We start from the raw sequence: 18,117 nt of genomic DNA, 5'->3' as shown, positions 1-18,117 counted from the left end.
ATACAGATAAAAACACACAGATAAACAAAAATAGGCTTAACACACTTAAAACTGTTATCCCCAGTGAAGTCGCCATTTTTCTGTAGCGGGGAAAATCTGATATCGAAGCCATGGGATTGACTCGAATCAATATTCCGTTTTGAAATCGCCACCGCGCTTTATTTTTTCAAAGGAAAAGGGAAAAGAACGTAAAACCCAAAGTTTTGTTTTTTAAAACAAGAAAGAGAACTCAGGTTCGGGTGTTGATTATATGAGGGGAAGGTTTAAAGCACCCCTCATATCCGTGGTACTCCACGGGAACCTTTTTGAAAATCTGTGTTGTGTGTGTGCTAAAAACGGTTTGTTTTATTTTTAAAATAAGCTCGGCAAAGCGTTAAGCTTTGGGCCTACATACCTCCTCGGTGCAATGGAGAAGTCAGAGCTAATGTAGTTCCGCTTTTGGGAAAAAACGTTTTTAAAACGAATAAACACTTTGTTGTCGTTAGAGAGAAATACTCAGCCATTGATCTTGAGCATGAGAACAAACAAGTTCTTTGCATCGCAAATGAAAGAAGGGCTCCAACTCGGATAAAATCAACGAGTATGCCACTAGCTCTCTCACGCGGAAAAGATCTCGTTATTATCAATCAATTTCAAAATCGTGGGGTATAACCGCTCGTTTCGACAATTAACGGTGTCTAAACTTTTGAAGAAAAGCCACTAAGGGCGAAAGATATTTTTAAGAAAAGAAAAAAAAAGTTTTGAAAAGGTTTGCAAACATAAGAATATTTTGGAAAAAGGGAGAAGATTTTGAAAATTTAAGAATGGGAGGAGATGAAGAGGCTAACCTAATGCATAAAATAAAAGCTAAGGAAAGAAACGGTCTAACCGAATAAGAAGCCAACACTTGACATTAAGAGCCAAGGTAGTTTTCCCATCCTTTGGATTTATCAATACCAACACATTAACACTTGGAGATCCAGATGAACTTATTGTCTTAGCACCATTTTTCATTAAGAACATTAAGATTCTGACGAAAATCGGGCAGAGTAACGGCTGTTTTCGGGTAAAATCCTTATCAATGCCTTGGAATTAACCATCAAGGGCTTTCAAGGAAATACCTGCACACATAAACATACAACAGAACAATGCCAGACAGACAGAACAATCACAGGATAGTAATAGAATGAGTCCAGAGGTACTAGGTCCATAAGTCCGAATCTCCAAAGCGCTAGGGATAGTAACCGGTAGTCCAAAGAGAACCTTATGTATTTTTTAGATTTTTGTTATTTATTAGTGTTTTAGCGGAAAAAAAAATAAAGTATGGTCCAAGTGGACAAAAGAAAAATAACAGAAGCATAAACATATGTCCAAGTGGACAAAGAAAAAATGGCGGAAAGTAAATATGATGAAATGATAAGATAAAGCGAGAAATATAAAGTGCGGTATAGTAAAGGTGCGGAAATTAAAGTTAGTTGTTAGATGTTAAAGATAACCATCTTGAAACTTGTCAAGTATGTTATCAAAGTTAGTAGGAAGATCTATGGTGAGTGAATGATGTACTCGGATTTAAATTCAATGGGGTTTATCAGAAGCTTGATAGAATCATAGCGACTACACGATAAAAACCTCCACAAGTCTTAAATCAACCGCATACAATTCTCTTCCATATTTGATCTTTTTCATTCGGGACACGAAATATTGCGCTATGTTAAGCAGATCGCCAAGTGATTTATGTAGAAATCACCCTACAACGAGGCCGGTCAAAACTTTATGTGCTAATGCATGCGAGAAGAACGATATGTAGATCGCCTTCCGAAAGCAATACCGCACGAAAAGAAAATAGGTAACGATCTAGTCTTTACTAAGAATCCATAAGAATTCTCAAAGTATTAAGACTTTCATCGATCAAAAGAAAAAAAAGGAGAAGGAGAAGATAAAATGCATAAAGATAATCAACTCACACTATCATTAATATCATTCATCTAATATTATGGATTTGGTTCTTTCAAACCTATCAACATCCTAGATCCAATGATATTAATGAAATGGAGGAAGAAGAATAAAATTCACAAAAGATAATCAACTCACACTATCATTAATATCATTCATCTAATATTATGGATTAGGTCATTTCAAACCTATCAACATCCTAGATCCAATGATATTAATGAAGTGGAGGAAGTAGGAAGCCAAAACAAGCATAAAAAAGGCAAAAAACACATTCTGCCTTACTGGAAATCGATTTACCTCTGTAGGAAATCGATTTCCTGAGTGCAGAGTTCAATTCTGGCGCAAAAAACAGAGTGGAAATCGATTTCCCTCTGTAGGAAATCGATTTCCTGCGCACAGTTTTCAAAAAAACAGCATTATGAACTTTGAAACTTGATTTAGGCAAACATACAAACACCTTATGATCACATATCCATAGGAGCACGAATTTTCCATCAAATCACCATCAAATAGCACCAATATAGCATCAAAGATGCATTGAACACAAGCAACAAAGATCTACATCTTAGAATTGAGAAATTTACCAATTCTTGAATTAAAGTGTTGAAGTAGCTTCAAGAACAAGCACAAAGTGTAGATCCTTCAAGTATGGAGATGAACAATCAAAGAAAAGAGTGAAATGTAGGAGGCTTAGTTCAAAATTAGCAAGATTCAATGTGAACCTTACTAATCTTATGAAAATGAACTTTGGGTGAGGGTTTTGGAAAGGGTGAGAAATGAATTTGCAAGCAATTTTTTGGCTCTCCAAGCTTGAGAAATGAGAGAGTAGAGGGCTCTATTTATAGAGTTGGAGCAAGAGTAGTGGCAAATTGGTCTTTTTGTGTTTGGTGATTAACTTGTGTTTAATTGGTGATTAAAGTGGCAATTAAATGGTAAAAAAGTGGTAAAATGGGGTTAAAGAGGGTTTAATGAATGAGTTAATTTTGATGAGGTGGAAAATTGATAAAAAGATCAAATAAAAAGGTGCCAAAATGATGTCAAGCTTCCCTCTTATATTTTTTTGAATTTTGCGCACAGGAAATCGATTTCCCACAGGGGTAAATCGATTTCCACCTTCAAATTTTCAAAAATTGTTTTCTTGCACTGTTTTGATTTTTGCCCGATCTTTCACCTGTAAAATATAAACAAAAGAGACAAAACATATATTTTTGATTTTTGGTTAGTATAGAAAAACTATAAATGCTCGATAATTCCCCTCAGAGATAATCACAGTATCAAAGATAAAGCTTCACAATGGTGCTCTTGATTGATGATTGAATGCAATTGATGTATGATCTTAGGGTCAAAAATTGGGGTATGACAGGGACGGCCTAAGAATCCCTATGGAGTTCCAAATATGGCGCTTAACTTGTGCAGAAAGTTTCCTATACTGACGACTACGGAAGTAACTGCCACACAAACAGATACAGTCTATGCAAACTCACAAACTAGGTGAATTATGATATCAAAAACCTAACATCATTGTATGCTGTCCACTTTTGTAGCGTTTTCTATACACATTCGTGCGAGTTGGACCATATAACAAATATCATAAAGCTGCATTCATACATTGAATATTTATTTAAATTACCCTAAAATGAAACGGAATATTTGTAAGTTTAATCTTACTAATCTTGGATTTCAATGTACAAGTGTTCAACACTCCACAAACCAGGAAGGGGCAGGCCTAGGAAAAAAATCACAGATCCAAACCTCTCTCTGAATTTGAATACAGATTTCTCCAACCAAACAATGAGCCTGCAACAGTCTATTCCATCTGAAGGATCCGGTTCAAGGTACCAAAGATGTAATTCTAACCATTACTTTGACAAGTATTTTCAATGATAATGAATTTAACATGCGATTGTGGAATGTGAACTCCAACAGGGATGTCGTTACACCTAATGTCCCTAGGCTGCAAGTACCACAAAAAACGGGCAGACTTGGTGGTGACGAACACCCGCCAGTCTCAAAGTCCACACATGGTCCCAATTATATAATGGAGCTAACATGTCCGATTTTTACACCTACGGTCAATTTGGATTTTAATAGTGACTCCGACAATGATAGCGACTATGACCCGTTTGCAAGTAAGTTTGATATCATAATTTAGTACACGGTGCTTTTAGCTTAGAAATCCAAACTGTGTAAAAGGCACCTATTTGCCCTTAATCTGTCAATTATACTTGCACATGTGATTAGCTTCTTTTACTTAGCATTGTTAGCTTCTTTTACTTAGAATTAATTTTATGTTTTGGAACATAACAGCATATCTATCCGATGATGAGTTATGTTCGGAACACGAAAATTATGATGCACCTTTTACAATTCATGATAATGCTGCCGACAATTCACAAGGTATCTATTCTTAAACACAGTGAGAAATTCTCAATAACAGATTCAATGTTCATTTTCTATTTCTTCTAAATTATTGATACATTTCATGCTTCTGTAGAATATTACGATATCGGAGCCCCTCTTATTGAATGTCGTTATTGTAAAGCGATGATGTGGTATCAAGAGAGGATGCATAAAAGTTCTCATTCCGCCAACCCGAAGTTTATGATGTGTTGTGGGAACGGGAAAGTTGAACTCCCACTACTTAGACAGCCTCCGGAAACCCTTGCAAAACTTTTGTTTGATCACGACAGTTTAGTTAGCCGCAAGTTTCAACAACAAATCCGAGTATACAATATGATGTTTGCATTCACGTCACCGGGAGCAAAGGTGGACAATCGATTTAACAATGGACGTGGGCCTCCAACCCTAAGGATACAAGGTCAAACGTGTCACCGAATTGGAAGTTTGTTGCCTCCTCAAGGTCAAAAACCTAAGTTTGCTCAGTTATATATTTATGACACAGAGAACGAAGTAGAAAACCGAATGCATGGACTAAGGTTATTTTTGGAAACCCTTCACTTTGATTGTGACATATCATACTCTCATTTGTAAATATTGTGCATGTTGTTATATCTTTTTAATTAATTTTTATTTTTTCTCCATGTCAAGGAACAAAGAAGACTTTGATCCAGTTGTTGTCAGTCAACTATCAACCATGCTGTATGAATTCAATCCTCATGCTAAGAGTTTTCAAATGGCAAAGCAATGGTTAAATAATGGGGAAACTCCAAACTTGAAGCTGCGTCTTATTTCCAACAGATCCACCGATGGGAGGGTGTATAATCAACCAACTGTGTCTGAAGTGGCAGCTTTGGTTGTTGGTGATATTGACACTGCAGAAATGAGGGATATCATAATGCAGACAAAGGGAGGAAGACTTCAAAGAATCAACAAACTGCATGCCGCTTACATGGCTTACCAGTATCCTTTGATATTTCCTTATGGTGAGGACGGTTATAGACCTAATGTAGCACACAGAGAGTTGCCCGACAACGAAAACAGCATAAGAAATAGGCTCACAATACGCGAATGGCTTGCCTTTTGCATTCAGACAAGGTTATCTGAAGCTAAGACTTTGTTATCTTCTAGAAGGTTGTTCCAGCAATTTCTGGTCGATGGTTACACAATGTTAGAGTCCGAGAAACTAGAATGGCTACGTAAAAATCAACCAAAGCTTCGGGTGTCCAAGTACAACTCTTTAGAGAAGGAAGGCGATCAAAGTCAAGCTCCAGGAATAAGCATAGGTAAACGAGTTGTTTTGCCCTCGTCCTTTGTCGGCGGTCGTAGGTTTATGGATCAATTGTACTACGATGGGATGGCTATATGCAGTAAAGTCGGCTTTCCTGATTTGTTTATTACTTTTACATGTAACCCAAATTGTCTTGAGATTCAAAGAGTACTTGGACCTCTACATCTGAAGCCTCAAGATCGACCGGATGTCATTTCGAGAATTTTCAAAATCAAGTTTGATCAATTGCTTTCAGATTTAACCAAAAAAGGCGTTCTTGGGAAAGTGCTTGCCTGTGAGTTATTTCTGCCCCTTTATTCATACTTAATAATACAATGACTATCATAATTTCTAATTTTTGTTATGTTGTTCCCATCCTAGATATGTACACCATTGAGTTCCAAAAGAGAGGATTGCCTCATGCCCATATATTGATCTTTTTGCATCCTTCAAACAAATATCCAGGACCTGAAGACATTGACAAGATCATTAGTGCTGAAGTGCCCGATCCCAAAACACACCCTCGATTGTACAATTTGGTAAAATCTCACATGGTCCATGGTCCTTGTGGTTTGGCAAATCTCAACTCACCTTGCATGAAAGATAACAAGTGCACCAAGTTTTATCCTAAGAAATTTCAGCCTACAACTATAGTGGACCATGAGGGCTATCCAGTTTATAGGAGAAGAAACAACGGTCACACAATTGAAAAAAACGGCATCATCTTTCATAGTGGTCATGTGGTTCCTCACAATCCAAGTTTGTTGTTGAAATACGAAGCCCACATCAACATGGAATGGTGCAACCAAAGTACTTCCATCAAATACCTTTTCAAATATATTAACAAAGGTTCTGATCGTATTTTTGCAATCATCCAAGGTCAAGACAAAAACAACGTTGACGAAATCAAGCAATATTTGGATTGTCGATACATCTCCCCAAGTGAAGCATGTTGGAGGATCTTTTCTTATTCTATACATGGAAGGAAGCCATCCGTAGAAAGATTGTTTTTTCATATGGAAGGTGAAAACTCCGTGTACTACAAAGACTACGAGCAAGTTGGTGATGTTTTACTCAAACCAAGTGTAACCGAGTCAATGTTTACATCTTGGTTTGAGGCAAACAAAACTTATGAGGAAGCAAGATTACTAACTTACGGTGACTTTGTTTCCAAATTTGTTTATCATAAAAGAAGTCGCACTTGGAGACCAAGGAAACGAGGGTATACCATTGGTCGACTCATTTGGGTTCCTCAAAGCACCGGTGAATTATTTTATTTAAGGATGATGTTCACTGTCATAAAGGGTCCTTTATGCTATAATGACATCAAGAAAGTTGATGGTAAACAACTTAGAACTTTTAGGGATGCATGCTTTGCTATGGGATTTCTACAAGATGATCGAGAATTTGTCGAGGCGATCAAAGAGGCACATCTTTGGGGTTCCGGTCCATTTTTACGCAAGTTATTTTTGACAATGTTGTTATCTGCATCCATGAATAGACCCGAACATGTTTGGAGAAAGACTTGGATGTATTTATTGGATGGCATTCTTTATGATCAACGGTTATTCACAGGAAATCAAGGTATTTTAGGTTTGGATTAACTGTACTGTTTTTTTAAACCAATTGCTAAATCATAGTGTCACTGCCGTGTTGGAAAAATGAATGTGTTGCTTTTACATAATACATGTGTGGATGATTATTAGAAACCATGGAATATAGGAATTGCATAAGAAATATTCTATTGCGCATGCACATCTTCTTAAATGGAACATGCAGTTTTTTAAATCCAAATTTTTCATGTCTCAGGCAGTTTCTATTCTATTTACCACTTGCTGCAAACAAATTACATTGTTATTGACCATGAATTATGCAATTAAACTCTGCCAAATTAGAACATATATCACTGGTACCTTGCAATTTATTGTAAGAAAATCAAACATTTTTTGTTAATTATTGATTTCCAGAAGTAATACCTTGCCAATGGTAAACCTTTGCTGGGACATTGCAACACATTCTTATTTTTTGGGGATTATCTATTCACAATTGTTTCTGTTTGATTAATGTTTCACAAGGTATAAGTATCGTCGTTTTGTCATTTCTATCATGTATAACATTTCTTTGTGTTAAACATTTGTGTCATAGGCCTGACAATGAGCGATGACGAGCTAAAAGAACGGACACTAATGGCCATTGAAACGCTTTTACAAAATAATAATCAAACTCTGAAAGACTTCAAGACAATGCCATATCCAAAAGATTATGTCGTCTCCTTTACTGGAAATAGGCTACTTTATGATGAACTTCAATATGAGGTTGTTGGTCAACAACAAATTTTTGATACTTTGTATGCTTCTCTTACAGGTAATATGACTATATTGAATAAACATTTGAATATGACACCAATTTAAATTTTTTATTAACATTCTGTTTTGAAACCTCCATTGTACACAGATGAGCAAAGATGCATTTTTGAGGAAATCATGGATGCTGTAGAAAAGCAATAAGGTGGGGTGTTTTTTTTATATGGCTACGGTGGGACTGGTAAGACCTTTATGTGGAACACTTTATCAGCAGCACTTAGGTCTAGAAAAAAATTGTCTTGCCGGTTGCTTCAAGTGGAATTGCAAGTTTGTTGCTACTAGGTGGAAGAACGGCTCATTCTAGATTTAAGATTCATGTTCCTACTTTAGAGACTTCTATTTGCAACATTGAAAAAAAAGATGATCTTGCTGAGCTTCTTAAGTTTACGGATTTAATCATATGGGATGAGGCTCCTATGGCTAACAAGTTTTGCTTTGAAGCTTTGGACAAATCCTTAAAAGATATTATGAGTGGATCCACACATGCATCTAAAAAAGTATTTGGAGGTAAGGTTGTTGTGTTTGGTGGTGACTTCAGACAAATTCTCCCAGTTATACCAAGAGGTACTAGATCTGATATTATCCATGCAACAATCAATGCTTCTTATATTTGGGATCATTGTAAAGTATTGAGGCTTACAAAGAACATGAGGTTGCAAAGTGGTCCACCTACTGCTACAGCTGATGAGATTAGGAGTTTTTCTGAGTGGATTTTAAATATTGGAGATGGGACCATGTGTGAGCCTAATGATGGTTATGCTGATATTTGTATTCTAGATGAGTTCATAATTTCTAACTTTTCCGATCCGATTCAGGCAATTGTTGAAGATACATACCCTGATCTCATTCATAACTATCTTGATTCGAATTATCTTCAAAGTCGTGCGATCTTGGCTTCAACAATCGAAGTAGTTGATGATATCAACCAATATATCACAAACCTTCTTCCAGGTATTCATATGTCACCTAGTTCAATTTATACATCTTAATAGTAAAGATCTTTTGTAATATGATATAACTTTTTATCTCTTAACATTATTTACTAAATGTTGGTATTTTTCCATTGTTGTAGGAGAAGAGAGAGAATACTTTAGTAGTGATTTCATTGATAAATCTGATGTAACTAACTTTGATGCATATGAGCATGTGACACCTGAGTTCCTTAACGCTCTTAAAACCTCAGGATTGCCTAACCATTCGATCAGGTTGAAAGTTGGGGCCACTATTATGTTAATGCGCAACCTTGATCAATCAGAGGGCTTGTGCAATGGTACACGACTAACTGTAACCAGGCTTGCTGCCCATGTCATTTAAGCAAAGATCATTTCTGGAAAAAATATTGGTAACATCTTTTATATTCCTAGAATGTCTTTATCCCCCTCACAATCTCCATGGCCATTTAAATTGGTGAGACGCCAATTTCCAATTATTGTTTCCTTTGCCATGACTATTAACAAGTCTCAGGGCCAGTCACTTGACAATGTTGGATTGTATTTGTCTAAAGAAGTTTTTAGTCATGGCCAATTGTATGTGGCTATCTCAAGAGTCAAATCCAAAAAGGGATTAAGGATTCTTATTCATGACAAAGAGAAACAACCTATGCTCTCTACCACCAATGTTGTATTCAAGGAAGTGTTCCATAACATTTGAAAGGTGCGAAGTTAAATATTGAGTCGTACCATACCATTATCAACATATTTTACCACTTAGAAATATTATTCATTCACAATATAACTTTTTTTTTTCTGTTTTTTTCCTATCTTTCAGGTTAAATTCATTCACTTCATTTTGGAATGTCATGTTGCAGCTCAACTTACCTTTTATAAGCTTTTGTAACACATTTTGTATTTTACTATTTATTTAAAGCAACATATTGTGTTGTTACATTAGCAATCATTTAGTTCAATGACATTATCAATACTAATGATATAACATTTTGAATTTTACTAGAAAGGTTTGAAAGATATATTGAGACTAACACTCATTCATTTACATGACCTTAACAATACTATCAATATACTATTTGCCAGGTTTTATCTTTTCATAAAGGTCATATGCCATATGTTAATTTAATCGGGAACTACACAACATCATTAGAAAATAACCCGTGTGGCAGCACGGGTCTCTTACTAGTTCATGTTTGTGTGAAAAGTAGGAATAGGAGGAATGCAATCCTAGCCCTTAATGTGGGTGATAGTTGGATTGATGGGGTTGCAGATATTCGCTAATAGGTGGTTAATTTTTTACCAACCAGTTTAAGGAACCTTTGATACATCGTCTGCGGTTGGATGAAGTTAGTTTTCAATCCCTCTTCGGAGAGGCTAGTGACTCTCTTACTTCTCATTTTATGCTTAGAGAGATTGACAACGTTCGAGGATTTTAGTAGTTAAACTTGTTAAGGTGGATAACCTCATTTTCCTGAACCAATTAGACTTAAAGATATATTATATATTAGTGAATTGGGTGGTGGAAGTAAATGAAATGAGTTGTGAGAGGAAGAGTCTTATATATGTCTCTATAAGGTTGAAAAGATTCTTGCGACTGCGAGGAAGAATATGATATCAAGGTATAAGGATGATATACAAGCTTGAAAATGTCTTAGTAGAAAATATGTCAGTTCATTCAAGATTACTACACATAAGTTCAAGCTTAATATATTTGGATCTATAAGTTTTTTAAAATTAATTCTAAGAAAATTCCACAGAATTGTTTTGATTTTATCTCATTCACAAATATTTTATTATCTTCAAATGAAGATACTTTTGTTGGTAAAATATTATTTTTAACCCTTACACTGTTATTTTATAAATTCAATTTTTAATTAAATATTTTATAAAATCGAATCAAATATGTCTAATACAATATTTATTTTTGTAGATCTAATGGTCATGTGATTGAGAAGGAACATAATGGAGAGAATAAAAAATGAAAATAGGCTGAAACTTATGGACCTTACTTTGAAACACTTAGAGTAAGTAATTTTGTAAATATATTTCTATATTATATTTATTGGTTCGGTTTGGTATGACATGTTTTCGAATTTATAGTTTATGTCTTATGTTTTATAAATTTATATAATAATTTAGACCCATTTGGTAATGATTTTTTCATCACGAGTTTATAGCTTATTTTGCTAGTTTATAGCTAATTTTTCAAATACTATTTTAAATAGCGTTTTAACTTATGTCTTATAACTTATTATTTTTTCTTTTTTTTTTATCCTTATTATTTTAATTAAAATCCATTTTTAACTCTTATAATTTATTTTAATTTAAAATAAAATAATTATATATTAAATATCTTTTATGTCATTTTATATTTATAAGTTAATTAAACCGGTAATTTTACCAAACATTTCAATTAACTTATAAACTATTAGTCTCAATCATCCGCTATAAGCTATAAGTCATCAGTTATTAGCCATCAGTCATAAACTATAAACTATCAGCTAACTTATCAGTCAACCGCTATTTTTACTAAATAGAGTTATTATTTGAGTTGTTTATTGTGATTCAATTTGTTACCAATTCAATAAGATCCACTGCACTCTTTGAGAATGATTTGCTGAAATGGTAGAACTATTTTTTGCAAAACTTATTTTTCTACTTCTACCATTATGATCCTTTACAATCAGTGTTCTTGCATGGTTAAGAGTCACAAGATATTGATAACTAGTGATAATGGTGAAGATACTAACATAACCAAATATAATTTCTAGAAAGTATTTCGAAATATATGATAAATAATATAGACAATCATTTACAAAAATATTATTATTATTATTAAATATTATTTTTACACAAGTAATTTACTCTGATAATTCCACTTTTATGATTAGTAAATCAAATTCCCACATCAACAATATAAGTAAGTCAAATATGTATATGTTAATTGAGTTAAATAATTATAAATTATTGGTCCATGATTTAATTGTTATTCGTAACTTTTATTTAGTTAATGTAAGGACAAATATAAATCTTGAGAATGGTTTGTTTCTCTTAACAAAGAATAAATAATTCTACTTAATTGGAGTGTAAATTTGGATTTGTGTATATATGATTTGGACTTGATCATAGTTAGAATGTGTTTGTAATTTGTGTTGTTTGTATCATGGGTTGAGTATCTCTCCTATTCTATTTTAATTTAATTCAATTCCTTAATTGCCAAAAAAATATAAAATATCAAAATATTAGTAAATATTGACCTCAAACAATATTGTTTAAATTAATTATAAAATGATCTTTAATATCATCAAGTTTAATTAATAATATAGGTAGGCGGAATATGTACATGTTAGTTTAATTAAATAAGTATAAATTATTGATCTATAATTCAATTCTAAGCACCAACATTTATTTATATTAATATAAAGAAATTAGTTTTTTTTTAAAAGTTAGTAATTCTTTTAAAATTACATATATATTTTTTATTGAAAAGTGTGTCATTTTTTATTTTAACTTCTAAATTAAATATATATTTTTATTGAAAAGTATGTCATTTTCTTAAAATTATTTTTTCATTTACAATACCTTTCTACAACAAATATGATAATATGTTTGTGGCTATAATAGATGTGTTATTTCCTTAAGAGAATAAAGATATATATATATATATATATATATATATATATATATATATATATATATATATATATATATATATATATATATATATATATATATATATATATATATATATATATATATATATATATATATATATATATATAAAATGAGAATGAGTAAGTTATATGAGAATGTAATAATAATCATTGAATTTATATTTAATGGTTGAGATTAAAAAATATTTTTTAAAAATTGATTAATAATTTTCCTTTCTTCATAATGACATTAAAGACCACTTTTCATTAATCTAACAGTTTTAATTGATTATTTAATCTGATTATTTTTGGAAATATTTATAATTAATTAAAATCGTTATATTAACAAAAACCAATTGATAAGATTTGGAGTAAGTGTTTTAAACTTACTCCTGGAATAAGAATATCTCATATATATATATATATATATATATATATATATATATATATATATATATATATATATATATATATATATATATATATATATATATATATATATAAACTTTTTCAATTTTACTTTAGACAAAAATTTAAATAGGGATTAATTTAAAAAATGTCATATTTTCTTTTTATAAAAAGTATTTAGGCAAATGATTAGCACATAGATATGCTATGAATGTAAAGTTGGCATTTTCTCTGAATTTCGTTGTTTACTTTTTCTATTTTTATTTTATGTATATTACTATTCAAGATTCATTTTACCAAAAATATGAAACAATAAATAATTTTAAAATTTTTCCTTCCAAATGTGTTTGGTAACATATAAAGAAAATGAAAAAGGTTGTGAGTGGGCTTTTAGCCCTTCTTATCAAATAACAAAAGCAAATTCTAAGAATGTCCAGAAATATAAAATGATTACGTGGAATCATTTTAAGGAATATTTGACTTACTTTAAATTGATGTATATGTTCTCATCTTCTCTATAAGCAGCCCTTATTGCAATAAAATTTATTAAATATTTCATTTTCGATAAAAAAAATTAATTCCTTTAAGAGAAAGTAGAAGGTGTGAGAATTGAATAAAATAATTTTATATTATCAACTAATCGAGTTGTATTTCATTAAACGATCATGTGTAAAATTATTTTATTGTTCATTCATTATATTCTCATTTAATATTTAATAAGATATTTTTAATTTTAAATAAGATTTATTAATTTTAATTTTGTTTTTTTAATATCTAATTATTAAAGTTTAACTTAATTCATTATTGTAAAATTAGTTTGTACGAGAAGGAGTGTTACTTTATATAAATTATTTTTAAGCTCTATATCTAAGAGTTTGAGTTAAGTCATTCATATAAAATGGATTTGAAAGGTGACAAATGTCATTTTATAAAATTTATTTTAAACTTTTATGTCTAATTAATACGAGATTTTAAAATTTTCCAATATTAATTATTATAGAAGAAATACTTATCATTATTCTACAAGTAATATAAATATTTTTTTTTATCAAAAATGAAAGTAATATAGACATTTTTAAAAAAATGAAGTGTTTTTTATATAATTATGATCGTTCGGTTGGTGAAAAATAGAAATCTCAATGCGTTACATTTGAAAAATTATATTGGTTGGTTTATCATTTTATATTTGTATTACTTAAAAAGAAAATAGTTATATTTGCCATTATATTTTAATGATTGTTCACGGTAAAAATAGTTTTATTTTCGAAATAAGTGGATTTTAATATTTTAATAATAAATAGAAAATAAAAAGTATTATTACATATTAAATCTACTTTACAAATACTCAAGAGCGCTTGAATCATATCGTAAGAAATCTTTTCATACTTAACCAAATAAATGTTATTGACTATTAAAAAAAACCAAAATAAAAAATTTCTATACAGGTTATTTCTATGACACATGTACATGATCAATTCTATGCGAGTAAGTGGGAGCTAGAAGATTAGTTTGAAAATGGATATGGATCGGGACTCAACAAGACAAACTTCCCTTATCCCTAAAAGTCAATAGGAGGTTGTGCAGAGGTTTGGCGGTACACATGTAACACCCGTAATGCGATTAAATATTTAATTTTGTTAATTTTCAGTAGTTATCGTATTTTGTCGCATTTTGAGTTGTCGAGACGGGATTTTAATGGAATAGCCGGTTGAGTTTTAATAGTGATATTTAGCATTTTTAGTATTAAAAATATTAAAGTATAATTTGGTGTTTGGGAGATATTCCGCTAAATTAAATAAACCGATTAAATTAGACATAGAATAATAGTGGGTGTATACTTTAATTAGGTGAGCTAAATGTGTGTGATTGTTGTACGAGTGAATAGTAGCCCAATTAGAATTGTGAAGAACTTAGTAGTAAGGGCACTTAGGTTTTGGAAAAACAGAAAACAAAAATAACATAGAGGCACATAGCAGAAGGGAGTTTTGGAGAGAAGATAACAGAGAAGACACGGAGAGCATTGGGTGATTTCGATCGGGAAATTTAGAGCAACCTTCGATCTAAAGGTAAGGGAGGGGTTCTTGCTCTATAAATAGGGATATGATAAACCGTATGTGGGATTTGGGGTTATAATTTTATCTCTGTGTTTGGTATAACTTTGATGTTTGGGGTGTTGTGATTTCCTGGAAATTTGCCTATGACTATTGTCGTGTTGATTATGAAATAGTTGCATTGGTTTGTGATTTTGGTGATTGAAATTATGTCAGATAAAATTTAATCGATGAATCTCTGTGATGATGTGTTGGTAATTTCTGGAAAAATTGAACGATTCTGGGCTAGCTGATTAGGAAGAACGAAAGAAATGTAAAATATGAGAAGAAAAAAATTTATGTGGCGGGGGCCACAACATGAAGGGGTGGGCGCACCATTTGGTGAAGGTGGGACGAGGGTCCCACAAAAGTGTGGGACAAGTGACTTAGGGAGAGGGGGCTGGCGCCTAGTGGCCTGGGGTGGGTGTCTAGGACGAGGGCCACATGCTTAGGGACGGGGGCCTCAAACTAAAGTGTAGTATATTTCCACTAATTAAGTTCCTGTGCACCTGTTTAGTATCAATTTAGTACCCCTTAAATTTAATCCAATAGTGATGAATAGGTAAACTACAAAACTAATAATTAGTCATGGAATCAATTAATAAAATTGAAATGATCTAGCAGATAGATTAATTGATGTACAATAGAAGATATTAGAATAAAATAGCATAACAGACAAAAAAGATAATAATGAAAACAGAAGAGTAATAATGACAGGTTTGCTGCAATCTCTGCATAATTGTTTAGCAGGGTCACTTTTAGTAACAGAACAACATTCCAATGGTATATCATTAGCAAACAGAAAATATATAGTAGTTAGAATAATATTGGGATCGTTCCGGGAATAATCCAGTAACAGTTATTTTCTTGTGGTGTTTTTATGATGTTGCGACGCGACGCATTTTATGAGTATTGATAACGTGCAGGTGATAGCTGTGAGTGAAGACTTAGTCACCGTGAGTTCGAGTTGGTTGTCACTCTGATACGTAGCATTCGGGGGGATAAACACATGCTTTATAACTATTGCTTTGCTGAATTTTAATGTAGTTTTGCATTTAAATTGTGACTTTTGAAGTGGTTTTGCGATGAGTGAAGATGCTATGACTTTACTTTGGTTTTTGGAAGTTGGTGAATCCTCTGCGTGGTTATTTAATATTGATGAACAATTTATAAAGACTAAACCGATTGTTATAAGTTTGTCTGTTTTGATAAAGTGCTATGTATCTATGTTAAAGGCGTATATGCCATTGTGATTTAAGTCGAAATGTGATACCCCATATGAATGTTATGGAATTTTCATACTCTGATTGTCGTATAATTATCAGGTAGAAATGGGGTGTTACAACACATCGTTGTCCTAGGTTTCTAGTCAATGGTAGGATCATGATGCACTATACAACAAAAGATATGTGCATCCCTAAGTGTTATATAGCCATCTTTTGACTTACCACTACATTTGCATAACAAAATTTTTATACTTATTCAATTAAAGGGCCTTAACCTTTGGATCATTATCTTGTTTCATCTCATGGAGAATAAGCCTCCAAATAAGCTTTTTTGTCTGTTTATGGATCAATCGACGCCTTTTCTATCTATTCCATTGGTAGGGTCAAGCACTTCAACAACCATCAATATTGCATCTTGTAAAATTGATTTTTGTTCTAATCTATCTACTCCTATAGAGTTTTCTAATGGGATGGAGCTTCTTCAATCAATTCCATCGGTAGGGTCAAGTACTTCAACAACCATCAATATTGTATCTTATAAAATTGATTTTTGTTCAAGTCTATCTACTCCTATAGAGTTTTATCATGGGATGGAGTTTCTTCAATTACCCTTTATGGAAAGCTGGGTTCTGTTCTTGATTTGTGTACCTCGTCTCCAAAGCCTGCATTGGTTATGGGTGTTTTTTATGAGTTAGGCACCACACTCGGTGATTAGGTCTATTCTAGATGATTTGAGTCCAAACATCTCCTCCCAACAGCCAAATACAAGTATTGATGATCCTCTTCCTTGTATTGGCTTTCGTATGCAAGGCAGTGTCGCTCGAATCTTAAGGGAGAAAGGCTTGAGCCCCCGTGATCTTTTTGTGCTTATTAGCTTGGAATGTGCTGAAGGATAGAAAAACACTTAGAAAGGGGGGGATTGAATAAGTGTAACTTTAAATCTTGGACGATAAAAATAAATTGCACAATTATTTTTATCCTGGTTCGCTGTTAACGAAGCTACTCCAGTCCACCCCCGCAGAGATGATTTACCTCAACTGAGGATTTAATCCACTAATCGCACGGATTACAATGGTTTTCCACTTAGTCCGCAACTAAGTCTTCCAGAGTCTTCTGATCACACACTGATCACTCCAGGAACAACTGCTTAGATACCCTCTAAGACTTTTCTAGAGTCTACTGATCAACACGATCACTCTAGGCTTAGTTCACTCCTAAGACTTCCCTAGAGTATTCTGATCAACACGATCACTCTAGTTACAAACTGCTCAGCCAACTGCTAAGACTTCCTAGAGTATACTGATCACACGATCACTCTAGTTCCTTACAACTTAATGTAATCTATTCAAGAGTTTACAAATGCTTCTTAAAAGCGATAATCACAACTGTGATATTTCTCTTAACGTTTAAGCTTAATCTCACTAAGATATTACAACAGCAATGTAGTGAGCTTTGATGAAGATGAAGATTCTGAGTTTAGATTTGAACAGCGTTTCAGCAAGTTTGATATAAGTTGTTTTGGTGCAGAATCGTTAACCTTGCTTCTCATCAGAACTTCATATTTATAGGCGTTGAGAAGATGACCGTTGAGTGCATTTAATGCTTTGCGTGTTCCGTACAGCATTGCATTTAATGTTATACGCTTTTGTCAACTACCTCGAGCCTTGTTCACGCTGTGTCTACTGACGTAGCCTTTAGTAGCTTTAACGTTCCTTTTGTCAGTCAGCGTAGTCTGCCACCTGTACTTCCTTCTGATCTGATGTTTGTGAATACGACGTTTGAATATCATCAGAGTCAAACAGCTTGGTGCATAGCATCTTCTGATCTTCTG

The 18,117-nt window shown here is 32.7% G+C and overlaps 1 protein-coding gene and 1 pseudogene across 1 annotated transcript; both read left to right on the top strand.

Moving 5' to 3' along the window:
- The first annotated feature begins 5,392 nt into the window (after positions 1-5,392).
- Positions 5,393-7,203, top strand: LOC131654561 (uncharacterized). The gene is made up of 4 exons (XM_058924647.1): positions 5,393-5,894; positions 5,981-6,174; positions 6,232-6,478; positions 6,548-7,203. The coding sequence occupies exons 1-4, from the start codon at positions 5,498-5,500 to the stop codon at positions 7,201-7,203; spliced, it is 1,494 nt and encodes a 497-aa protein (XP_058780630.1). The 5' UTR covers positions 5,393-5,497.
- Positions 7,204-7,752: 549 nt separating this feature from the next.
- Positions 7,753-9,800, top strand: LOC131654545 (uncharacterized; annotated as a pseudogene).
- Positions 9,801-18,117: the final 8,317 nt, after the last annotated feature.

This window comes from Vicia villosa, linkage group LG1, assembly GCF_029867415.1.
Source record: "Vicia villosa cultivar HV-30 ecotype Madison, WI linkage group LG1, Vvil1.0, whole genome shotgun sequence".
Classification (NCBI taxonomy): domain Eukaryota; kingdom Viridiplantae; phylum Streptophyta; class Magnoliopsida; order Fabales; family Fabaceae; genus Vicia; species Vicia villosa.
This window is presented reverse-complemented; position numbering and strand designations above follow the sequence as displayed.